This window comes from Pelophylax lessonae, assembly GCF_965119305.1.
Source record: "Pelophylax lessonae genome assembly, chromosome: 5".
NCBI classification, from domain to species: domain Eukaryota; kingdom Metazoa; phylum Chordata; class Amphibia; order Anura; family Ranidae; genus Pelophylax; species Pelophylax lessonae.
Window position 1 is genome coordinate 316,459,893 of NC_138772.1, and position 26,266 is coordinate 316,486,158.

At 44.2% G+C, this 26,266-nt stretch overlaps 1 protein-coding gene across 1 annotated transcript in view; it reads left to right on the plus strand.

The window, feature by feature from the left end:
* The first annotated feature begins 8,991 nt into the window (after positions 1-8,991).
* Positions 8,992-26,266, plus strand: part of LOC309556500 (leukocyte elastase inhibitor-like) — a 114,063-nt gene continuing 96,788 nt past the window's right edge. Inside the window, exons 1-4 of the mRNA XM_082258950.1 lie at positions 8,992-9,123; positions 10,757-10,865; positions 11,819-11,961; positions 20,279-20,434. Of these exons, the coding sequence (XP_082115076.1) occupies positions 9,103-9,123; positions 10,757-10,865; positions 11,819-11,961; positions 20,279-20,434 (429 nt within the window). The 5' untranslated portion in view covers positions 8,992-9,102. The remainder of the gene's footprint in view (positions 9,124-10,756; positions 10,866-11,818; positions 11,962-20,278; positions 20,435-26,266) is intronic.

Sequence of the window (26,266 nt, forward strand, 5' to 3'; positions counted from 1 at the left end):
CTATTTTCCATCCGTCCAGGGGATCGGATGGGAACGGACAGGTGGTCCATTCTCATCTGATTCCCCCATAGAGAGCAGCGGGGCTCTGACACAGAGTGGAGACGGAGCTGTCATCCGCCTGCTCAGCGGGTATTGGCAGGTCGATACCCACTGAGCAGAGAACGGTCCGCAGCGGACCATGTGAAAGGAGCCTTAGTGTGTTTTTCACATGTAATATCATGTGACATAAAAAATTAAACCTACCAATATTATATTCTCTAGGGTGTCTGCTTTCAGAAAATATATCATTTTTGGGGGGTTTCACATCATCTTCAGTCATCATCTAAACTGATTTTTAAACATGTGTGCAAAGAATGCAAAAAGGGCTCTGGCAGCGAAAAGGTTGAAATAATTACAGTGCCATCATTTACATACAGAAATAGAAGGGACAATGTAAATTAACCACTTCCCGTAAACCGATTTACCTGTACGTCGGCTTGCAGAAGTGTTTGTACTGAGATGATACCTGCAGTGCAGGCATCAACTCGGCTTCCTTTTTTTAGAGCGGTTGGCTTTCAGAAGATAACAGTCGATGCATCTCAGCAGCTGCTTGGCCATTATCCTCCCCCTCCTACTGCCTTCCATGGCTCTGCCCAGGTTTCCCGTCCCACCGGGAGACCCGAGCAACCAGCCAGCACGTCCGCCGGCTGGTGTGAGTCCTGAACAAAGCCAGATTCGTCTTTGATCGGGTCTCCGATCATGTAACCCGGAAGCAACACCACTTCTGGTTTATTCAGCTGCCAATTTTAAAAAAAAGTTAGTATTCAAAAATGCCTATTTCGGCATTTTGAATACTTTAAAGTGCAGTGGAGGGGTCTGGGGTCTTTTAGACCCCCGATCCCTCCATAAAGAGTACCTGTCACTGCCTAGGGATGTTTACATTGTTTGTGACAGCAATAAAAGTGATCAGATGTATAAAAACATTTTTTTAACCATTTCCATACAGGACCCCCTTCCTGCCCAGGCCAATTTATAGCTTTTAGCGCTGTTGCATTTTGAATGACAATTGTGCGGTCATGCAACACTGTACCTAAACCAATTTTATGTCATTTTTTTCCCCACAAATAGAGCTTTCTTTTGGTCGTATTTGATCACCGCAAGTTTTTTTTCTTTTTTGGTACACAAATAAAAAAAGACCAAAAAGTGAAAAAAAAAAGTTTTTTTGTTTATGTTATAAAATTTTGTAAATAGATACGTTTTTTCCTGTACTGATGAGCAATGATGAGGCCGCACTAACAGGCACTGATGAGGAGGCACTGATGGGGTGGCACTGATGAGGTGGCACTGTTATGCAGCACTGATGGGCACTGATAGGCAGCACTGATATGCAGCACTGATGGGCAATGATATGTTGCACTGATAGGTAGCACTGATATGCAGCATTGGTGGGCACTGATAGGCAGCACTGATGGGCACTGATAGGAGGCACTGATGGGCACTGGTAGGCAGCACTGATTGGCACTGATAGGCGGCACTGATGGACGGCGCTGATGGGCACTGATAGGCAGCACTGGTGGGCAATAATGGGAACTGGTGGGCGGCACTGATAGATGGCAATAATGAGCACTGGTGGGCAGCACTGATAGATGGCAATGGTGGGCAGCACTGATGGGAGGGCACCACTGGCATGCTCTCTGAGCCCTCATTACCATCCCTGGTGGCCATGGTGGGTATCCCTGGTGGTCATGGGTGGAAATCCCTGGTGGCTCTAGTGGCACCTCCCCCCCGGGTCTGCACTGGTAATCAATGTTCTGATTACCAGCACAAATCCCCCCTGTGATCAGTGAGTAATTAGCAAAAAGAATGCTTCAAACTCACTCATCCCCTGGCTGCAGCACAGATCGTCTCTTCTTCTCCTCACTGACAGGATCTGTGTGAAGAGAAGAAGAGATCAAAGACATTACAATGGCTGGGTGGCACAGTGGTGTAGTGGTTAGCACTTTCACCTAGCAGCAAGAGGGTTGCTGGTTTGAATCCCAACCACGACACTACCTGCCTGGAGTTTGCATGTTCTCCCTGTGCCTGCGTGGGTTTCCTCCCACACTCCAAAGACATGCTGGTAGGTTAATTGGATCCTGTATAAAATTGGCCCTACTATCTATGTATGAATGTGAGTTAGGGACCTTAGGTTGTAAGCTCCTTGAGGGCAGGACTGATGTGAATGTGCAATGTATATGTAAAGTGCTGCGTAAATTGACAGCGCTATATAAGAACCTGAAATAAATAAATTTACATTACATGACGGCTGTGATTGGACACAGCCGTCATGTGATCAGAAGGGCCAATCACAGGGCCCTCCTACCAAAACTTGTTGCTATGTGTCCGAGGGACACAGGCACATTGAGCTTGCGTCGCTGCACGTGCCCGCGGCGGCGCAATCTCGCTCCTTCTTCAGGACGTTCGGGAACGTCTGATCAGAAGGACGAGACTCCCACCTGGCCGTATATGTACAGTGGCCGGGTGGGAGGTGATTAAAAACAGTGTTAAAAATAAAAAATGTAGAAAAATAAATAGGAAAAAAAAATATTTAAAGCGACCCCGTCCCCATGAGCTCGCGCACAAAAGAAAATGAATACGTACGTTGCGCAAGTTGCGCCCGCAAATAAAAACAGTGTTCAAATCACACATGTAAGGTATCACCACGATTGCCAGAGCGAGAGAAATAGTTATTGAAAAAGACCTCCTCTGTAACTTTAAACTGGTAACCGTTAAAAGATTTGCCTATGGCGATTTTTAAGTAACGTATTTTGTCGCCATTCCATGAGCGTGTGCAATTTTAAACTGTAACATGTTAGGTATCTATTTACTCGGCATGACATCATCTTTCACAATATACAAAAAAATTGGGCTGCCTTTACTGTTTAGTTTTTTTTAAATGCAGTATTTTTTCCCAAAAAATTGCGTTTGAAAGATCGCTGTGCAAATACAGCATGACAAAGAATATTGAAACGACCGCCATTTTATTATCCAGAGTCTTTGCTAAAAAAAATATATATATATATATATATATATATATATATATATATATATATAATGTTTGGGGGTTCTAAGTAATTTTCTAGCAATAAATGCTGATTTTAACTTGTAAACAACAAATGGCAGAAATAGCCCTGGTCCTTAAAGCGGAGTTCCGCCTTCCCCTCCAAAAATTAAAAGTCAGCAGCTACACATACTGTAGCTTCTGACTTTTAATATTAGGACACTTACCTGTCCTGGAGTCCAGCGATATTGGCACCACAGCTGCTGTTTCAATGGTGCTGCCACCGCCATTGCCGGTAAGGGAACACCCAGGTACCTAGTGCGCGAAGCGTGCTGCTCATCTCTATTGGCTCGGCGGCAGGGGAAGGAGGAGGGGGCGGGACTTCCGGGACGGACGGCCGGGGCTCCGTGTCCCAGAAGTGGGGAAGGGTGCCTGTCAAAAACAGGTACCCGTTCCCCCCTCCCCCCTGGAAGGTGCCAAATGTGGCACCATAGGGGGGGGGGAGGAAGCAAAAGAGCAGAAGTTCCACTTTTGGGTGGAACTCCACTTTAAAGCCCCGTTCACACGTAGCGATCGTTGGCCGAACGATCGGCCGTCTTTTGTCCAGGGCTGTCGTGTCTGTTGAAAACTGCAAAAGACTGCACACGAATTTTGTCGGCCAACAACAGCCGACTGCAGAAGTGATGTCATGTGATGGTTAACTTTCCTTGTCTTTTTTTCTTTTCTGAGCATGCCTGTCTTGCTAATCTGCTGTCTGTCGGCCGAATTCTGTACTGACTGAGGAACAATCGGCCGTTCTGGTGTTGGCCAACAAAAATTTTAATGCTTGCACGACAGATTGTTAGGCCGAAAATGCGCTGTCGGCTGTCGGAAGCATCATACTAACAAGCCTACAATCGGCCGATCGGTCGCCGGCCGAATATTTACGGCCGACAATCGGTACGTGTGTACGGGGCTTAAGTGATTAAACAGTGTGTGTTCAGTATCACTTTATTGAACAAAATGGAGCAATGCAGGAGAAATGTAAAAAGATGGCATTTTGTTTGATCAGGATTTGATCATTGAGGGAAACACAGCTTTCCTTTGTTCACTTAGATAATTGAACATTTTCTACTCTAATAAATCCCACTTAATGAGATTTTTTTAGCATATCAACCCCATAGATTTCAAAATATACTGGTGAATTAAATGATATGCTTTTATTCTGTCAGTGTAATTTAGGTAACCATGGAACCCATTAACAAGAGCATCAGTGAATTTGCATTGGACATTTTAAAAGAGATAAACAGCTCCAACAGAGATAGCAACATTCTCTGCTCCCCTGTGAGCCTTGCTGCTTCATTGTCTTTAGTGTTGCTTGGAGCAAAAGGAGACACAGCCTATCAGATAGAGAAGGTAAGAACAATTGTTATCAAGTGATTGAAATGTTATGATAAAAGTGAAACATTAGTTATGAAAATGTTATGAAAAAGTGAACTTTAGGCAGCTAAATGGTAAAAATGTTGCAAAAAAAAAGAAAGTATAACAAACACCTACTTGTTTACTACAGGTATTTATATTGCGCTAACAATTTACACGGTGCTTTACATGCATTGATCAGCCATAACTTTATGACCACTGACAAAATTAGTGAATAACAATTATTATCTTGTTACAATGAAATGTTGTCACTGAAGCTGTGTTAAAGCAGACAAATTAGCTTTGTCGTTTGTTGTGTGGGGCTGCTTAGCCAAAGACTGGTCAGGGTGCTCATGCTCACCCGTGTCCACAGCCTAAAGCTCTTACGATGGGCTTGTAAGCTTCAGAACTGGACCATAGACCAATGGAAGAACGTGGCCTAGTCTGATGAATCATCACCAGTAATGAGTTTGAGGTGTTGACCTGAATTCTCCAAATCTCAATTCTAACAAGCATTTGTGGGATGTGCTGGAAATACAAGCCTGATTCATTAAGGCCCCACCTTGCAACTTACAAGGCTTAAAGGATCTGCTACTGATGGCATCATGCCAGATACCAGGTCTAGTGACATCCATGCTTTGATGGGTCGGGGCTGTTTAGGCAGCTAAAGGGGGACCTACTCAATATAAGGTGGGTGGTCATAAAGTTATGGCTGATCGGTGTATTTTGTACCTTCACAATCAAAGGGCCCTACCACACATGTATTCATGCATACACATACTAGGGCCAAGTGAGACAGGAACTAATTAACCTACCAGCATCTCTTTGAAGTTTAGGAGGCAACCAGAGTTTTCAGAGGAAACCCACAAAAGCACAGGATGAACATGCAAATGCCATGCGGGTAGTGTCCTTATTGCGATTCTGACCAAGGACCCTAGTACTGTATAAACATATTAGATTTAGTCAGATTAAAAATAACTTGATTCTTCCCCTGATCCAGGACACAACACAATACAATGCTTGACTGAAAACTGGGCTATTTATGAGTGCATTTTAGGGGCAGAAATGATCCTTACCAACATTTGAAGTGAACATTTTTACCAATCTAGATTTCCAATTTGTTGTGGAATCTCTGAGTGACTAAGACAACCCATCCCTATGTTCATAAATGAGAGGGAAGGAACTAAGGAACTGTGTATGTGCCACCGCACTTTGTTGGGCTAGTCATATGAGTGATATTGTAGGCCCTAGTGCAGAGACGCTGTCCATTGTTTTAGTGGAGATAACTTCTTCATCTACTGTATATGCACCTGTATGAATGTAGGCTATTTCTATCTGCAATACTCTAAATGCTCAGTACAGTTCAGTACCACAATTGATAGGGCGGCTAAGCATGAGCCAATCTTGCCACATGCCACAATAAATGAGAAAAACAGGTAAGCAATTCTCACCATTTTATTTCTCTTAACCGCTTGCCGACCGCCGCAAGTAAATTTACTACGGCGGTCAGCCCCTCACAGGCAAAGTGACGTTAATTAACGTCACTAGCCTGGGAGGGTCTGGGGAGCGAGCGAGCGAGCGCGCGCCGCCGGAGGCGCGCTCCCGCGCGGTCACGGACCCCCCCGCGCGCGTGACCGGCGGACCCGATGTCCGCCGGTCACTCGGCGATCGTCGGGGAGAGGGAGAAAGTCAGGCAGCTTGTGTAAACAAGCTGCCTTTCATTCTCCTTGGTGTAAAAACACTGATCACACGGTTCTACTATGTAGAACCGTTGATCAGTGTCCTTACACCTCAAGTCACAGCCAATCACAGTAAGAATCACGCCCCTAGGGACACACACAGCCCCTCCCTCTCAAATAAAGTTAACCCCTTCACTACCAGTGTATTTTTACAGTAGCAGTGCATATTTATAGCACTGATTACTGTAGAAATGTCACTGGTAACCCCAAAAGTGTCAAAAATGTCAGTCAAGGGTCCGATCTGTCCGTCCCAATGTCGCAGTACCGCAAAAAAAATCGCAGATCGCCGCCATTACGCGTTAAAAAAAAAACAACAAAAATCTTTCACTTTGTTAGTAAACGCGATAACTTTTGCGCAAACCAATAAAAATATGCTTTTTGCGATTTTTTTTTACCAAACATATGTAGCATAAAACAAATTGGCCGAAAATGTTAAAAAATTTTGATTTTTACATTTTTTTGGGGGGAATTTCATATAAAAAAATGTGAAAAATATTGTTATTTTTGCAAAATTTACGCTCTTTTTTTGTTTATAGCGCAAAAAGTAAAATGCGCACAGGTGATCAAATACCACCAAAAGAAAGCTCTGTTTGTGGGAAAAAAAGGACGTCAAATTTGTTTAGGTACAGCGTCGCACGACCGCACAAATTGTCCGTTAAATCACGCAGTGCCGAATCGCAAAATACCCCCTGGTCGTTTAGCAGCCAAATCCTCCGGGGCTTAAGTGGTTAATGTGTCAATTGTGCAATTTTTGTGCCATGCCAGACTGAAAGTGTGAGACATAAATTGTAACAGTTACCACTCAACGTATTACAGTGTAATCCACCACTATGTTCATAGATGAGAAGTCTGGAAAAGTGCAAAAAATGATTTGCTACTCAAGCAGCACCATAGAACATTTCCCACGGTTGAATAAATGTTGTGCTATATACAAATTCTAAACATTTTAAAGAAACAGGAAAAGCACCCACCTATTTTGTCAGAATTATAAAATGATGTTCGTAAAGCATTGCTGAAAACAATGTTTCTTTTTTTCTTTTTTTTATCAAATACTTTTTATTAAGTTTAAAATTTTCTTACACTTTCTGACCACTACCTTTTGTTTAATTGGAAGGAAAACATAAGACAGAACAGAACATACAGGAATTAATTTACGAAAGGTAAATAGGGATTTCATTTTGCACTTTGCAGCAAATGTTCTCCAGAGCTTATTGAATGTGGTGAAATGTCATTTTACAAAGAATACCCCATCAAGTAGAAGGAAAAAAAATAATTAAGAAACAGTTTTTTTGCTTGCACATGATTTACGGTAGTCAACAGAACTATACCTCATTCACTAAGCGCTGGAGAAATTCCCTGCAAAGTGAGAATTCCCTTGCAAAGAAAACAGGCTATTGGACTTTAAATATTAAACCCCACTTTGTGAAAAAATGCCTAAATGCAAAGTTGGTATCTTTGTGCACATATTGTGGCTGCCAGGTAAAAGTATTTCAAATGCTCATAATGAAAGATTGATTAAAATATTGTTTGACAGTTGTAATCAAAGAACAATTTTAGGTAGCAAGTGAAACCAATCAGTGAGCTATTAATGCTAGCCAGCAGCCACTGCAATTGTGCCAACATTAGAGCATTTTCATGTTGACCTTAAATCAAGTTTTCTGCAACCAATTGTAGCAAGGATGCAGAGAATTACTCAAGAGTTAATTGTTATTTCTGGTTAATGCTTATAACTCATTATGATGAAAATTCATTTTTTAGGTTCTTCACATTTCTGAAACCGGTTCTCCAGAAACACATGAAGCTGGCAGCACACAGTCTGGTGATGAATGTGGACAGACAGTAAGAAATCAGGATACTACAATGACCTTGTATTTTATGTAATGAAACATGTAAGGCAATAAATAATTTTACTGGTTGGATTCCAGGGAGTATTACCTTTTGCACAGTGCTTGTATTAGTGTGGTGCCTAATAAAACAAATGAATGGACACATTTGTGCAGACAGCTAGTGACTTCATGGGCTTGATTCAAGTTCAGCAAAGCTGTAATCACTTGAATCATCTAATTGTGTGCAAAAGTAGTTGGAATCATTGAAGTTTCTTCTCTTTTTGGCCCACAAGTGGAAGTGGAAGATCCAACATTTTACAGTTGTCACCAGGAGGTGGGGCTAAGTCTTTCAAGAAGGACACTTGTTTTGGTGGCAGCTTTCTAAGACTAACTTTACACTTGCAGTTAGGTGGTGGTGAAAACAAGTGCTTGAGATGTCTTTTTACTGCCCCCCCCCCCCCAATACATCCTACTTAAACTGAAAAGGCAGTGGACAGGGGTGTTCACATGATGCTACCACAATGCTTTGCATCACAGTGTGGAAAATATTATCTCTTTAGGTGGGCAGTAGTGAACGCAACCCGTTCAAATGCACACATTTGCTGTGCTGTGATACAGGATTTTAAGGGTTAAAGTAAGGGATGAGGAGGTGACATAATACCTCCTCACCGCCTGCAGTGGATCACGTATAAGAGAGCGTTTCACAGATGATGAGAAGGCGTTACGTTAGCTTCTCACCGCTTTGCATATTCCCTAAAATCCTGAACCACACCATCAGTGTAAATAAACCCTTAGAGGGGAACTCCCATCACTTTCTAGAGATCTCCCCAATAGGATGAAAAAAAAAAAACAGATTACATTATTCAAAACGAAAAATGTTTGGCCACTTAGAAAATTACTGGCCAACCTTGATTTTAGTTAAGGAATATAGTAGGGGAGCTCAGTGTTTTCATATACATTGATCAACATTGTTTGTTATTTGTTTTCCACTTGTTTCCACTAGGCATCTGAAAGTTGGATTGTGGTTCCAGATGTACACAACAAACTAAAGGCATTGCTTACCAAGTTGAAGACTGCAAGTGATTCAGAGTTGAAAATTGGTAATGGACTTTTCACTAAAATGAATTTCCCCATCCTAAAAGTAAGTTGGTCTGCAGGGAACCGCAGTTTTGATTTAATTAGAGCAGTGTGGCAGTCAACTTTCTTGATTTACATGGTCTCAAGTGAGTCTACTAAATTTACCCTTAAAAAAAGTAGTTACTTTCAGCTTTAGAGCAAAATAAAAACTGCTTCATATAGCCTACCTCCTCTGCCACAGTACTAATACCCAGCCCTTCCAGTTTTGGGAGAACATGTTATCTTCTTACCTTACGAGTTATCTTCTTACCTCCCTCCTGCAACGCAGTGTTCAGCACCCAAGCCAATTGCCAGGCCCAAGGTGCAAAAGCCTGTGGAAGTTTCAACACAGGCTTTTGCCTGAGCTGCAACAAATGGGGCATCAAGGTAGCATGGGGAATGTAAATATTAGAAACAGAGGAGTTGTGCTATAAAGAGAACCTGTTACTGTGCCTTGAATGGGCAAAGACATACAATGCAATGGAAGTTCAAAACCAACAACCAAGAGTCCGAGGTTGTCAATAAGAAAAATGAATTCATAGCAGAAAAAAGCCAATGTGATTGGGGGCCAAACACACAGGCTTAGGAATGTTGACTATTCTTAAACTGACTCAAATACGCAAATTGACCTGCATTGCGATTTACTGCTTGGCGCAGTTTCAGGAGGGCAGGTCATAAGCCAGTGTTAGCAAAGGCAGAAAATGCTCTTTTGGGGCTATTCCCGGTTTCTGAGAAGAGTTACTGTTCTATGGAGCGCTGTCCAACTGAAGACCATTGTGCCCAGTGACAATTTTATTGACCCATAGAAAATACGAATCCAGCCGTCTATTTGTACTTGGGTTTGAGTGGGCAAAGAAACCAATTCAATTTAATAGTTGCTTTTCATCAGTCTCTCTTTCCTGCTGTCAAAACAATTGTCACTTATTGTGTTAATACAATGACATATAGAGCATATTTCACAATATAGGAATTTCACAACAGGTATTTGTGCATAGGCGTGCACACAGGGTGTGCCTGGACGCACATTAATCACCCTGTGTGATGCAGATTCCACCCTTTTAGACCCCTAATATTTCACAAAAACCCCCTTACTGGGCTCCTAAAAAAATTGTAAAAAAAAATAATTAAAAAATTGTAAAAACTAATAAAAAATAAAATAATAAAAATAAAAACTGCTGTTACCTTCCACTGCCTTACACCGAACTCACTCTACTGACACCATCCACTGCTCTACTGACACCATCAGTATATATACACATGCACACACACGCATACGTATTTGAGCTTTGGTGTGCACACCTATGTATTTGTGAATGTTGCTAGCCTTTTATGTGATAGAGTGCCTTAAAGGTTTTGTGCCCTTTTTATTTGTGTTAGGTCTAGTAGGAGTAAGGCTGGCCATACATGTTCAATTTTCTTGTACAATTTTCTGTTAGATTTACCAAAAAACATATAATAGTAGGTCAAAACTAAACAACACTTACAGTTGTATCCAATTAGGCAGGCCTTTGTACTTAATAGTTAAAGATAAATCTAAAGAAAATTTTACTCAACATTGTAGGAAAATTGTATGATGTATGGCTAGCCTAATGGTCTGTTTTTGGATTTCTGAAATCTGATAAAGAGGCAGTTTTTAATGTGTTCATTCCTTTTTTTAGAGTTATCTAGAGTCTGCTCAGACACTCTATAAGGCAAACCTAAAGTCTGTTGATTTTGAGGAAAAAACAAGAGAAGACATAAACACCTGGGTTGAAGCCGAAACAAATGGTACGTGATAGAACTTTTTTATTGGTGGACCCTGGTCAGCTGATTCAGCCCTTGGTTTCTTTCATATGTCATTAATGAGATTATACTTTCCAACTCATTTTCTGCCCACCTTGGAAATATGTGAGTTCCAGTTTACCTGTGCGTGTCATCTACTACTGTTTTATTCTCCATTATAGAAAATTCATAAAAAAACATGGGTAATGGGAAACCTTATACTGGCTGCCGCAGGAATATAGACTCTAAAACTTAACGTATTTAAACCCAAAAACAAACATTTAATATATTGCCTCTTACCAGACCAGTGTGGTGGCTGCATTCATTTTCTTTTTTCCAGTTTTTTTCTTTTATTCATATCTGATAATCCTGTGAATAAAGCACAGTCCTAGGATTACATCACTTCATTGTTCTGTTTTGTTTCAGCTGTCCAGAAGGGTTTTTGTATCAGGACATCAGAAACAGGATAGTACTACATACAGAACCGTGCCCTTCTCTTATTCTCCATAATATAAAGGGGCAAGGTTATATAGTCCTCTGAGATTGCTAAAAAAAAAAAAAAAAACAATGTAATTGATAAGAGTCAGCACACTCTCTGTACAGGAAATTATTTCACAAGATTTCTGGGAGGGTCAACAGCTATTTTTTGGGTCAACAGCTATAGGAAAACCCTTTTAACTGTATAGTTAACAGACCAAAAGGGAGATAAAAATCCTTTTTGAGGATTTACACACAAATATGTAACCAACAAAATCTCTGAGAAACATACTGACAGGTGACTTATATGCCCAGTTTATAAAAAAACTGAAGTAACAGTTGTGGTGGACTCTTTGTCTATGAACATTCCATGCATTTTAATTGTAAAACATTACATATCAAACATTTCTAATGCCTTTTTCTATTCATTTTTGTTCTTTTTAATATTAGATTTGTCCGCTAAATTTATTTTTTTATTTTAGGTAAAATAAAGAATTTGTTTGCCCCAAATTCTCTGGATAAGAATACTTCCCTGGTCCTCGTAAATGTAATTTATTTCAAAGGGAAATGGATGAAAACTTTTAAAAAGGATAACACAAAAAATGCTCCTTTCCATGTAAAAGAGGTAAAAGAACATACTGGATACAATAAAAAAAAAAAAAAAAAAATCAAGAAAGCAACAGTATTTTGTGGTGGTTGGTTTGCTGACATATCAGTGAATTTTATAATGAATTTAAATCTAAATCTTCTACGCATCTTTATGTATGTAGTACCTAGATGGTTTTAAATGTATGTCCACTAAAGCATCACTTTTATATGTAACAAAAAGAACTATAGCCTTGAAAACAGACGTGTGTTTTCCAGTGTCTTTGCATAATACTCATAATGAAATTAGGTGATGATGTTAGCAGAAATTAAAGAGGAACTTTCCCTTTCTCTTAAAAATTACAACAAAAGCACCTTTACAAATGTTTTGTAATAGCAAACTGCAAACAAATACTTTTAGATAATTGCAGACTTTTTATTTTTTGCATTCTTGTTCTTTCCCATTATTCTTACTGTGGCCCATTTTATTAAGGGCAGATGACTTCATCTTAGTGATCGACCGATATTGGTTTTTCATTGACGATACCAATACCGATATTTTGGTCAATGCATATCAGTATCGGCCGATATTTGCCGATATTTTTGTAAATTTTTATCACCTGACAACCAGACCCCAAACCCATCCTTTGCACTTAAAAGCATTCAAAACTCCAAGTTTGGCTGTTTTGAATGTTGTCATTTTTTTTTATCTGGTGCCGAATACCTGGAAGTGATGTCATGACACCGCTTCCGGGTTTTTACACTGAGACCCGATCAGAGCCGAATTCAGCTTTGATCGGATCTTCGGCGGCTATGCAGGCTGGTTGCCCGAGTCTCCTGGTGGGACGGGAGACCCGGTCGAGCCGCGGAAGACGGCAGGAGGGGGGGACGTCCCCTCCCGCTCCTTGTAATGACAGCCGAGTGGCTTCTCAGCTGCATTGGTTGTCATTACAAGACAGCCGACCGTTGGCTATGGACATCGGTACTGGGGTGATGCCTCTAGCTGCAGGCATCACTCTGGTACAAGCACTTTCCTGAAATATCGGCAATATCGGTCACCTTGGTGGTCGATTCCGATATCGGGGAAAGTGCATATCGGCCCTCGATATATCCATCACCTTTTACGTTCTGCAACTCTGCCTAGATCTCTGGGTCTGTCTCCAGGAACATGTGACTAGAATTTCCCAGTATGCAGCTGTAAGGCCAGGATGACAACACCAGTGCCATAACCAGGGCTGCTGTTAGAAATCACAGGGCCCCATACAGCTGACCTGACAGGGCCCCCCTTCCCCGGCCAAAAGTGACAGGATAGATATATCAGTCCCTTTCTCTGTAGCCTCAGCTGCACAGATGAATGGATAGGAAGTGCTCTGAGGTTTCCTGTTCATTCACTAACTGAAGCATAGTAAACACAGTTCACTATGCATCAGTGACAAATGGACACAGGAGTGAGTGGTACCAATCGCTCACTGTGTTTATTCAGGAATGGAAGGGACCAGTAAATTACATATTTACCTGCCCCTTCCCCCGCTCTCTATCCTTAAACATTCCCCTGTCCCACAGTAGAGAGGAGAGGTGGGAAGCTGGAAGCAATGCAGAGGGAAAGGGGCCCTGGACAGCAGATGGAGGGGGTGCATGTGCTAGAACCAATCCCTCTTCAGTGAAGCTGGAGGGAGTAGGAAGATGAGAAGCTGGCAGCGCTGCAAGAGGAGGCAGAAGAGGATCGGTGTCTGCAATAAGATAGTACAGCTGGACCTCCTGCTCAACAGGTGCCCGGGCCCCCCTTTTGAACTGATGGAGTCTGGGCCCAGTACAGGAGGGCTGGGTGTACTGCCTTATCAGTGGCCCTGGCCCATAACCAGGAAGTGGAAAAATGGTAAATGTAAGAAAAAGCAAAAAAAAAATGTTAAACTAATGAATGTTACACGATTTCATAACAGCATGCAGAGCTGTTTGCTGTTGTGATTTTTAGAGAAAGGGGGAAAGGTTCACTTTAATCTTTTTTGCATGATATGACTGCCACAATCTTTTTACAAAATAAGAGTATATGCAATATAATATACAATATACAATGTATATGTGTAAAGCACTACGTAAATTGATGGCGCTATATACGTACCTGTAATAAATAAATTATATGGATGTATAATTTAGTGATAAGTGTTCGGCCGCAGGCCAGTATTTGTGGGAGGAGGCCTGCTGCTGCTCGGATCGTCACTCGGCTGGTCAGGTGTTCTTGTTGGTCACCTGACGTCGGCCGGATACCGCTGTATCGTGGACCGGACTTCCGGTCGGGACCTGTGACTGGAGACACCGCTGCTGGCGCCGGGCTCCCCTATTCCCGCGGCGCATCCCAGCACTTCCTCCGCCTGTGCTGTGCTCGTCCTTCACGGCCATCCGCCCCATCTCCTCTGCCTCCGGCCGCCGTCTGCACGTCCAGCTGCCAGCTCTACTCTGCTGCTTCTACCCGCTGTTCAGCAGGGGGTCAGGTACCTGCAGGGTATGGGGGGGGGGGGGGGAGACTTTCCTGCACACACTGCCTGCCTCCCTGTAAGGCCACGGCTAAATCACACAGACTCTCTTGCACACACTGCCTGCCTCCCTGTAGGCCACGGCTAATCACACAGGCTCTTTTGCACACACTGCCTGCCTCCCTGTAAGGCCACGGCTACTCCATTACACTGGCTCTTGCACACACTGCCTGCCTCTCTGATAGGCCAAGGCTACCTTTTATTATTCATGTTCCCCTGCACTCACTGCCTGCCTGCTAGCCTCGGTTCCTCATCTATGTCCTCCTGCATTACTGCGCCTGGTTCTGTTACACAGGTACCCGGTATTGGGGGGGGGGGGGGTCGCTCTGCTGTATGGTGTGGGGGGGGGGGGTTGGTGCTCGGGGGTTGGGGGGGTCTCATTAGCATTGCAGGGTTGTGTTGTTCCTGGTTCCATGTCATGTTTCTAGTGGGGGGTATGGGTGACCCCCCTTGACCGTTTGCCTTTTTCCTTCAGGTTCTCTTCATGTCCTTCGCCGCCGACATCAGGTACTACTTCAGGTTCAGGTTCCTTGTGTACCACACGGCTCCGCTTATCTAGTCTTCACAGATGCCACTGGCGTCACCCATAGACACTGTTAGGCCAGTTCTTCTCGTTGGCCTCCTCACGCTTAGTCACTTGTCTGGCTTGCGCCCGGTGGTTAGGCCCCTTCCGGTTACACTTCAGGCTCGTTCCACACTTTCTATGATTCACCTGCGGACGCCATTTGGTTCCTGTGCATCGTCATGGCTTCATCACCTCTGTGCACATACCACACTTCATGTCGTTTGTCCTCCTCGTAGGCACTGTTTTGCTGTTGCACTCCAACTGTGTTGTTCTTGTCATGTTTGTCCCCCCCCCTCCCCCGTAGGGCGAGTTAAACTGGCTGTTAGGGTTCAGGTGCTGGCCCTATAGTCCCCCCCTTCATAGCCTGTCCCGCGAGGCCAACCTCCCAATCTCGTCGGAGATTTTCCCGCCCCTCGGGCCAAACCAAAGCTAGCGCCTCGCTCAACCCTTCTCATGGGTTTATAGTTAGGGCCTCACCTGTCACGGCCACTCGTTTTGATTCTGTACTGTCACCGAGAGGCCAACTTTCCCGCCACCACGCCAGTGGCTCACGCCCCTCGGCCAAAATCATAGGTAGAGCCTCTCATCAGCCGCTTGGCATCTAGCAGGGCCTCACCTATCACGGGGTAGTTAAGTTTTTCGCCTTTGGGCACTAGCTAGCCAGCCAGTGATTCTCCTAACACGTTACGGTCGTTAATCGGACTTGGGCGTTTTATTTTTTGTTTCCTTCAACAGCGGGCCTCAAGGAGCCATCCTGGAAGAAGGATCTTCATCCCCCTCCACGCCAGCCAGGCCCAGCACCCCAGTCAGATCTGGTACCCCCAGGGGTCGTCGGGTTCCATCTCCGCTGGGTTCATATGGGTCTTGGACCATTCCGAAAATCTCGGCGGTGCTACGCCAAAAGAGTATCCCGTTCCCAGCCACGGCAAGGAAAGCGGAACTTTTCAGGTTGATGATGGAACATCCAGAAGATCCTGGACTGGGCACCAGCTCTCAGGGCTGTACGTCAGCTATGCAAGGGACCCTGGACTCTATCCTGTCTTCCCTGCAGTCCATCGGAGATAGGCTGACTAAGCTGGAGGACGCCAGTCCTGCTCAAGGGGGTCCTCCCCCTTCCTTGCCGGTGCTGACCCCAGTTCCCGCTAGTGATCAGGGTAGGCCCCCAGTTCCCCTCTTGCCCTCTTCTACGGTTTCTCCTATATTCACCCCGGCCCACATGGTCCCCCCAGCTCTCCGCAAGGATATCTTGGAAGGGAAGGATGTAAACTTGGTGGCTCTCCTCATCGCCTCTCAGGACATGGTCGAGAATAAAATCTACAATTACGGGGATTTGTCCGTAGTTATGAAGGCCAGGGACCCTAGGCTCAACAAGAAACTCACTATCCCAGAGTTTGTCCTGGCCTTCGGTATCTACAGGGACGTATTGTGTTCTGTATTCCCGCATCGTCAGGAGGAGTTAGATCTTTACCTGCATAAGGTCGTGGATCTAGGGCACAAATACGGGGGTTTCACCTTCTTTGACTTTCATAAGTCAGTCTCGGCCAAGGCTGCGGCGGCCTTGGCTCGATTCAACGTACGGGTTGATTGGAGCCTTTTGGACACCGAGCTGTTCTGCAGGCACTTTGCAGGCTTGGCACCTCCCTCCTGTGCCACATGCTCCTCCACTTCACACTCTGCCAGCCTTTGTCCCCTGGAGGCGGAATCCTCCCCGGCCAGGGTCCTGGGGGGGGGAGCTGGCAGGTCAGAGCAGCGTGGCCTTAGGGATAAGCTGGGTCGTCCCATCGTTTTCTTAGGTAAGGCCCAGGTTTGTAACCATTTTAACGGGGGGCATGCAGCTTCAGTGCCTGCAGGCTGCTCCATATTTGTTCCATCTGTTTCAGGGCCCACACTAAATCCATGTGTCCGTCCAGGATCAACCCTAAACAATGACTAACCGGGGTCAAGGTTGAGGTGTTGGAATTTTACCTGCAGGCTCACCCGTCTCCTCACCTGGTGGAGTATCTGGTTCAGGGGTTCTCAGGAGGGTTCCACACGGGGCTGGTGTCTCTTCCTTCTGGGTCATTGGAGTGTCCCAACTTGCTGTCAGCCAGAGAGGACCCGCAGTCGGTGGACCTACTGCTTGAGAAGGAAGTGCAGGAGGGGTTCATGTTAGGTCCCTTCCCGGCCCCCCCCTTCTCCTCCTGGCGTACCAACCCCATCGGTATCTCTACGAGTAAATGCACCAATAAAAAACGTTGATAATCGATATGTCGGCTCCTCATTCTTCCACCAACCCTAGCCTTAATTCCCTTATTCCTTCAGCCGAGTTCTCTCTCCACTATACCACCGTGGACAATGCCATCCAGGCCATCTTAGGGGCTGGTAGGGCTGCTTGGCTTAGCAAGACGGATATCGCCAACGCCTTCAAGCTTCTGCCCATTCACCTCTCCTTATGGCACGTCCACGGTGTTAAGTGGAGGGAGAAATATTATTTTGCTATCAGGCTGACATTTGGGTCCAAAAGCAGCCCTAGGATATTCGATACCTTTGCAGAGGCGCTCTGCTGGCTCCTTCTGAATATATCCAGGTGCCCCACGGTCTTGCATTACTTAGACGATTTCCTGTTGGTCGAGCGAAGCAACTGCACGCCGGTCAGTTTGAGGAGTACCATGGCCTTATTTTCCACCTTGGGGGTCCCTCTGTCGCCAGGTAAGACGGTCGGTCCTGTCACCAGGTTGGATTTCTTGGGGATTACCCTGGATTCCGTCGCCATGCAGTCCAGCCTCCCTGAGGACAAACTTAGTCGCTTACGTGAGGTGGTTGGCAGGTTTTTGGAACTAGGGTCTTTCTCGAGAAAAGAGTTGCAGTCCTTGATCGGGTCATTGAACTTTGCCATGCGCATCATCCCCCAGGGCAGGTCCTTCATCTCCCGGTTGCTGCGGTTGTTGCCAGGTCTTCCGGAGGGCGTCATCTCCCACTTGGATCCCCCTGCCAGGGCGGACCTGGGTATGGGGGTTGAGTTTCTGGAAAGCTGGAACGGCATCTCTATGTTCATCCCTCCCATCTCTTCCCAGTCCCCCGTGTTTTGGACGGATGCGGCCGCCAATACCGGGTTCGCGGCCATCTTTGGGGACTCATGGTTCAGGGATAGTTGGCCGGCTGAGTCACTTGCCTTACCGGCTTTCCAGGAGACCTCAGCTTTGTTTGAGTTATATCCTATTGTGGCGGCAGCTGTCACCTGGGGTAGGTGCTGGTCAGGGATGGCAGTCAAATGTTTTAGTGACAACATGGCTGCCTGTGACATTATCAACAAGGGCCGGTCATCATCCCTGACTATCATGAGGCTGGTTCGCAGGCTGACCTTGGTAGCTGCCACTTACCAGTTTTTTCTGTACTGTGAGCATATTCCGGGTCACTCCAACTCAGCCGCTGACGCTCTTTCCCGGTCCAAATTGCAGGTATTCTTCGCCCTCCACCCGACGGCCGACAGATGCCCCACGCGGACCCCGGAGTTCGAGGAACTGGTCCTGGACTAGCCCGGATTGTGGCGCATGGACGGGAGTTGGCCCGTATGGCTGTGTCATCCAACACCAGGAAGGCCTATGACCGAGCCATGTCCATCTTCCAAAGGTTTTTAGTGGAGTTCGGGTTGGACGACCACTCGGTGCAGACTATGGTCGCCTTTGCTGCCTTTTGCCACCTCCAGCTTAAATTATCCATCAGTACTATCAAACTGTATCTGGCGGGTGTCCAACACCATGTCCTGACGCTCCAGCCAAACTCCTTGCCTTTCCTCAGGGCATATCCTCTAAAGAACCTCCTGAAGGGTATTGGCAAGGTGGATCACCATACCTCGGTCAGGCGGTTGCCTATTGATGGGGAGAAATTCCGGGCTCTCTCCAACTTGCTGGACACGGCCCCCTTTTGAGCCATTTACTAATACAGTTGTGAAAGCCGCCATGTATCTGGCCTTCTACGGCTTTCTCAGGCCCGGGGAGTTTACGGTAGCTTCCACAGCAGAGGGGCGCTTATGTCTCCTCAAACGAGATCTGGTCAAGTGGGGGGATCATTACGTTTTGACACTCCAGTGCACCAAGACCAGGCAGGTGGGCCGCCCCGTTACCATCCTGTTTTACCCATCAGGGAATCATTGGTGTCCAATCAAAGTGTTGGATGAATTTGTGGCTCTGACCCGGAGCTCTCCCAGCCTTGCTCCGCTTTTTACGCTGCTGGACGTTCCCCTCACCACGTCCAAGTTCATATTCTACATCCGAACTCTTTGCATCAGACTGGGTTGGGACCCTGCAGCGCACTCTGGTCACTCCTTCCGGATAGGTGCGGCTTCGGCTGCCTCCGGGAATAACACGCCAGGCCATATCATTAAAAGGCTTGGTCGGTGGGAGTCTGACGCCTTCCAGGTTTATATTCCTCACCCAGAGAAGGAGTTGAGACTAGCATTTTGTAGGCTTGTGACTTGAAGTTGTATTGAATAAAGTGTGTTGTTTGCTTCCTCTTTTGCCCTCTTTATTTATAGGCTACCCCCTTACGTCGGTTCAGGCACACCACACCGACTTTCCATATCAGGGTTATGACATTAAGTATTGACCACAAGTGTTCGGCCGCAGGCCGGTATTTGTGGGAGGAGCTAGCGGGCTTTATAGCGCCGCCCCCCTGCTATACCGGCCTGCTGCTGCTCGGATCGTCACCCCACCCACCTTCACCCTTTTTTCTCAACCTCTTACCTTTGGGGTGCCCTCTTTATTTACAGGCTACCCCCTTTACGTCGGTTCAGGCACACCACACCGACTTTCCATATCAGGGTTATGACATTAAGTATTGACCACAAGTATAACAGTTCGCCCAAATCTCATTTGCATAGACTCTGGCCATCTTTCACTGTCAGGTGTGCAATACAAATTGCCTTTTTGCACCACTAAAGACACTGATTTGTTTGTTAACTGTTAAAGGAGTCTTTTGGATCCCTTACTAGTGAAGTTCCTGCAAGCAGAGCGTGCAATGGTCCTGCTGCCCACACTCCTTTTTGGAACGTGGGTCCCCTACTGATCTTCCCTTTAGAAAATAACTTCCTCCCTCTATACTGATATTTATTTTACTCTAAAAAAAAAGATGCACAACTTGGATTAATATGTAAACTATGTTATTATTAAAGATTGTTTCTTATAGTAGAATACATTTTTCCCCTTAATGAAACAATACATGCAATACATAGTCCAAGCCCATGTAAAAATATTTTATTTACAATTATTTATATTCCGTCTTAGGATGTAAAAATAACAGTGCCAATGATGAGTCAAACCGAAAGATTTAATCATGGAGTTGTAGAAGAAATGGATGCTCAGTTTATTGAACTGCCATATGAAAATGAGGATTTCAGCATGTTCATATTTTTACCTAATAAAATTTCTGGTCTGCAAAAGGTGAGATTGTATCATATTTATTATGTATTTAATTATGTGTTTATATTAGTCATATTTTGAGGTCTATTTTTAGTAAAACTCAAAACCTGAGGCATTCACACAGCTGTCACAAATAATCACCATATTGTGTCTAATATGTTTATTTCCTATGATTGTCAGCTCCAACTATTGGCCATAATGTGATATTTTTCTGATTGACGTATTTGAGGAAATACAGCATTATGACCACTAATCAGATTATTTGTGACGGCCATGGCAATGCATGAGGCATTTACACAGAATTTATTTTATAATCAATTCTCTATGTGTTTATATGTATTTACATATAGGTTAATATACTGTATATAATTCATCTAAACATATATAATTCACCTAAACACAAAAGTCAATGGAACCAACTGCATGCTCTAATCATTGGGAGGGTACCTTTTCAGGGGCCCCCACTGGCAAAAAAACTTGCCCCCTGTTGATGAGGACAAGGGCATCTTCCCCACATCCCTGGCCAGGTGGATGTGGGGGTCTGCTGGGGTGGCTTATTGCAATCTGGAAGCTCCTTTAAAATAAGGAGGCCTTCAGATACTTGGATTTCCCCAACAAGAAAGAGTAAGGGACACATGATACACACATTTTGGTTACTCATTAACAAAAAAAAAAACTACAATGTAAATAAACACATAACACATTTGAGTCCATGCATATTTAACCCCTTCACGCCCGTGCTATAGTGGAAAGACGGCTACAGTGGGGGCCTAATTTGCTGGGAGGGCAGTGAGCTCTGTGATTGCTGAGTCCTTTGGACTCAACTGATCACAGATCAGGGTAAAAGGCCAATAAAACTGGCCCTTTACCATGTGACTAGATGTGTTCAATGACAGCTGATCACTGAAGTAAACACAAGCCGGTTATCAGATTTTCTTTCTTCACAGTGACAGTGTGAGGCAAGAAGAAGAAAGCTGATAATTGGCTCGTGTTAAGTTTTAAGATTATCAGTGCAGTCCCAAGAGTGCCCACCAGTGCTACGAATCAGTGTCCACCAGTTCTGCCAATCAGTGCCCACCAGTGCTGCCAATCAGTGATCATCAGTGCCGCCTTCTAGTGCCTATCAATGGCCATCAGTGCCACCTATCAGTGCCACATATCAGTGCTGCCTATCAGTGCAGCATCATCAGTGCCTCCTCACCAGTGCCCACCAGTGGCACCTCATCAGTGCCCATCAGTACCACCTATCAGTTCCCATCAGTGTCACCTATTAGTGCCCATCAGTGCAGCCTCATCAGGACACATCAGTTAAGGAGAAAAATTACCTATTTGCAAATTTTATAACAAACTATAAAAAATGTTTAAGTTTTGTTTCCACATTTCCATTTTTTTTTTTTTTAGCAATTTGTGTAAAGTGTTGCATGACCGCGCAATTGTCATTCAAAGTGTGACAGCGCTAAAAGCTGAAAATTTGTGTATTTGGGGGGGGGGGGGGGGGGGCATGCATTTTTTTCTTGCTTTTTTTGTGTGGGGTACCCCCTTTACCTATCTTTTCAGTTTTAGTGCCCCTATTTGTATATAGATGTTTTGTGGACTACAGAAGTTTTTTATATTTTTTTCAAGGAGCCCTCCTTGCAATTCAGACCAAATCCTGATTGGAGCAAAACATCCAAGAAATATGGCAAAGGTGTGCGCAAGGGGGAGACAGTGTTGCTGTAGTGTGTGGAAGTGATCCAGCTGCTGTATAGCTGCCTGATTGCTTCTATCTGTCAGCTAACAATCAGCTTCTCAGAAATGCACACACGGTGTGTCAACACCCCCCTGCTGCTGACATATGGAATACATTGTGACAGCAAAAGGATTAAAAGACCTTTATTTGTAATTAAAAACAGCGAATAAAAAGATCACATGGTCATCCACTTTCCCCAGACACACCAGACACCCATCTCCTATCTCTATAGCAACTTGACAGTAATAAAGGTAGATGTGTCATGGTGGTGAGCAAAATTAACGGTCAATCCGTCGCCTTTATATGTTATTATGCTCCAAATACGGGCCAAACTGACTTTTTTAGGGACATGCTGGAGATATTGCTGCCTCAAACAGTGGGGCATGTGGTTCTGGGGGGGGGGGGGGGGGGGACAGCAAGACAGCAACCTTCCACTTGATCACGTGCTAGATAAATCTGATCCTTGCAAAGCAGTTCTTAAAAAGATTCCCAAACAGAGCTGTAGGATGGCTAAGCTGTTTCATCATTATGGCCTAATTAATACTTGAAGAGAATTTAACCCGTCAACTTGTTACTATACCTACTATTAACACGTCCATGGTACATATTTGCATATCGATCATATTCTTGCTCTTGCTCCTATGCTGTCATTTTTAATCTCAGGTTAAAATCCTTACAACACTTGTTTAGATCACTCCCCCGTCAGGTTAACCCTATCCAACTTATGGTCTTAACTGCCACCGTTTTCTTGGCGCCTGAATGCCTCGTTACTCAATGATCCAGTGATCTTTGGGGAAATTGAGCAAGATTTGCGCAATTTTTTCTTTTTTTTTGGGAGTATGTCCTATTGGATTCTTCCCCCATTACTAATTGGGCAGCCCATTAAGGCTGTCATTCGGGGCAAGCTTATCCAGATTGTAGCAAGGAATAAGTGCAATAGGGAAAGCGAGATTCAGCAACAGGAGTCAGAGGTGCTATGGCTTCAGGCAGAACAGCGGAAGTCTCTCCAGATAGACATTAGGCATACAACTAACCAGGCCTGCATAGTTTTAAACCTGAGCTTGACTACAGAGGCAGAAAAGTACATCCATTGGTCACATCATCGGTACTACAAAATGAGGGATAAGCTGACCACGCTGCTTGGGAGGAAACTGGTCCCCCGGGTTTTTACGCCAGTGTTCCCAAGACTTTGTCTAAAAAAATGACCAACTGTCTCAAAATCTACAATACGTTCTGCGTAAATCCAAAGCACACTTGCGGACAAATTTTTTCACGATGTTCCCCTCCCTTCACTAAAACAGGCCCATATGGAGCTAATAGACTCAGAATTCACAGAAGTGGGAGTTCAGAAGGCTATCAAAAGCCTAAATCCATCTGAAGCACCAGGCCCAGGTGGCTTTTCTGGCCATTATTTTAGGAAATATTGTGAATTATTTGCGCAACATTTGTGCTCTCTATTTAATGCAATGCAGAGGGGTAGTACCCTTCCCACTCAGGTGAATACAGCTTTCATTAATGTCATACATAACCACGGGAGAACCACAAAGACTGTGCCAGCTATAGACTAATTCCCTCAATAATTGTGGACCGGAAAATAATTCTGAACATCCTCACTACTAGACTTAATTCTTTTCTTGCCCTCAATATTCATCCTGACCAAACGGGATTTGTACCTAATAGACAAGCTTCTGATCAGATGTGGCGGGTCAAAGATATTATCTCAGCTATTCACTTGGACTGGGACATGAAAGGGATTAGACCAAGCATGTTATTATCAGATGTGCATAAAGCTTTTGATTCCCTTTCTTTGGAATATCTTCTGTATGTTTTGGCACGCTATGGGTTTGGTCCAAGATTTATTTTGATGCGCTGAGTCCTGTACAACACCACCATGAAACCTGTGATGGTTAAGGGTGATAGATCACAAAGGCTGACAATACATAGGAGTATCAGACAGGGTTGCCCTCTGTCCCTGCAACTGTTTATTTTGGCACTAAAACCTCTGACCAATAATATCCGCAATTGTGCTTATATTCGGGGCGTAGATTGTGGAGACAGAGGGCATAAATGTGCTCTCTTCGGGGAAGACATCTTGATGCTGCTGTCTTCTCCTATTACCTCTATTCCAATGTGCAGGCAATTTTGCGGCTGTTTGTGCAGATATCAGGTCTTCATGTTAACTCAGCTCAAGTCCCAGGCCCTAAATATTTCATTGGAGTAAAGAAAGTAAATGCCCTTAAGCAGGCTTACACATTTGAAAATGAATGTTCTTCCATGACTTATATTTGTTCCATATTATTCCTGTGGCAATTAGTATGAGTGATCTGCATACATCCAAAAAAAAATATGTTATCAACTTATCATTCATTTGGGGGGCTCAGAGGCCTCGGGTGAAAAAGTGTACCCTATACACTCCAAGAAAGAGAACAGGTCTGGGAGCTTGCTTTAATACTACAGGGCCCTATGCTCTATGGATGCAAGCAGAATCCTGTTCATGTCCAGATAGATCGATATTGCTCTTGATGTGGCTGCCTTTTAATGACAGACCTACCATTTAACGCCCATCCCTTTCATTTTCCCTTGGATTGTGGGATAGGCTAGCCAGGGTTTACAACTTCAAATACCCTTATAATCCTGGTGCCACTCTTTGGGACTTCACCCTGGGCCTCACCCCTCGAGCCTTTGAATGGTGGATTAACAAAAGGTTTGTGAGAATTGCAGACTTCTGTGATCATAGGGGATCATTGTCAAAGCAAGTTCCAAGGGGCAAATACCAGCTACCAGAGGCTGAAATTTTCTGCTATACCCAAATAACACATTTTTTTAAATTGATCTGTTGTTAATGTGAAGGCGCCTTGTTATTATTGGTTGGATCTATAATTCATCTGCTGCCCCTTTAATTGTATAAATACAATGACTAAAAAAGGTAAAAAGGCGCTGGTATAGATAAAATATTGTGTTAATAAATGTAATAGTAAAGTGCTGGCTATTGTGTGCAAAAAACTGCTGTGAGTATTGACTAAAATAAAGTGCTGATTAAAATGTGCAAAAACTCGATAAGTACTGGTCACAGTACATAAACAGTGCAATAAATAAGTAATGTATATAATTCCTTAAGGTGCTGACAAAAATGCTAAACTTACTATGTCTTCAAATGTCCCAATAAAGTATACTTATATGAAATAAATTAGGTTCATATGTAAATAACATGCACTGTACAATAAATTGATTTTGCAATAAATTAAAGTGAAGTTTTGGAAATAGACGATTGGTACAAGCTAACTCTAAATCTAGGTCGCTTATTAACACTTCTATAATTGAAGCCAATTATAAAGTAATTATGCATTGGTATATGGTGTCATCTAGGATTGCTGCTTATGTCTCAGGAGCTTCTCTGCTCTGCTTCTGAGGATGTGGTCAGGAGGGGACTGCTTTCCATATATGTGGCAATACCCCAAGGTGAAGCGATTTTTGGATCAGAATCTAAAACTTAATGTATTCCCTCACTGTTATGTGGCCCTGTGGAGAACCCCGAGACATGCATACAGGTTGATCTTGTTTATTTTTGTGGCTGCAAAGTTAGCCTTAGCCAGGTCATGGAAGTCGGCAGTGTTACCTATGGACTTGGTATGGGCTAAATTGTATTATGGTTAATGAAAGGCTATCACCAATACTGAACGACAAACTAAAGCAGTTTGAGCAAACCTGGAGCCCTTGATTCGATATCTGTCGGGAGACACCAGTGCACCCTTGATTTAGACAGTGGTCTGGGTTGGAGGCGTTGGCACGTCTTTTCTTCTCTTCTTTTTCCTTTCTTTTCTTTTTAGATCTTTTCTGTCTGTCCCCTTTTTATTTTCTCTCTCTCTTTTTCTGGGATTTGGGGTCCCCATACTGATTGTATGAGCTATCGACTCCTATTTTTTTGGGTCATCCCCTCCAATTAAAGGTTGTCAGGAGCCATGCATTGGTCCAGCACATGAGACTGTGGAGTGTGCATTTGGCCAATGAGATAGATGTCTCCTGTTGGGGCTTAGTTGTGAAGGTCACCTTGGGCTCTGGAGGTTTACTGCTACGTTAAAGTGGCTAACTTGACCTTCGACCTGTTTAAGTTTCCAAATACCTTA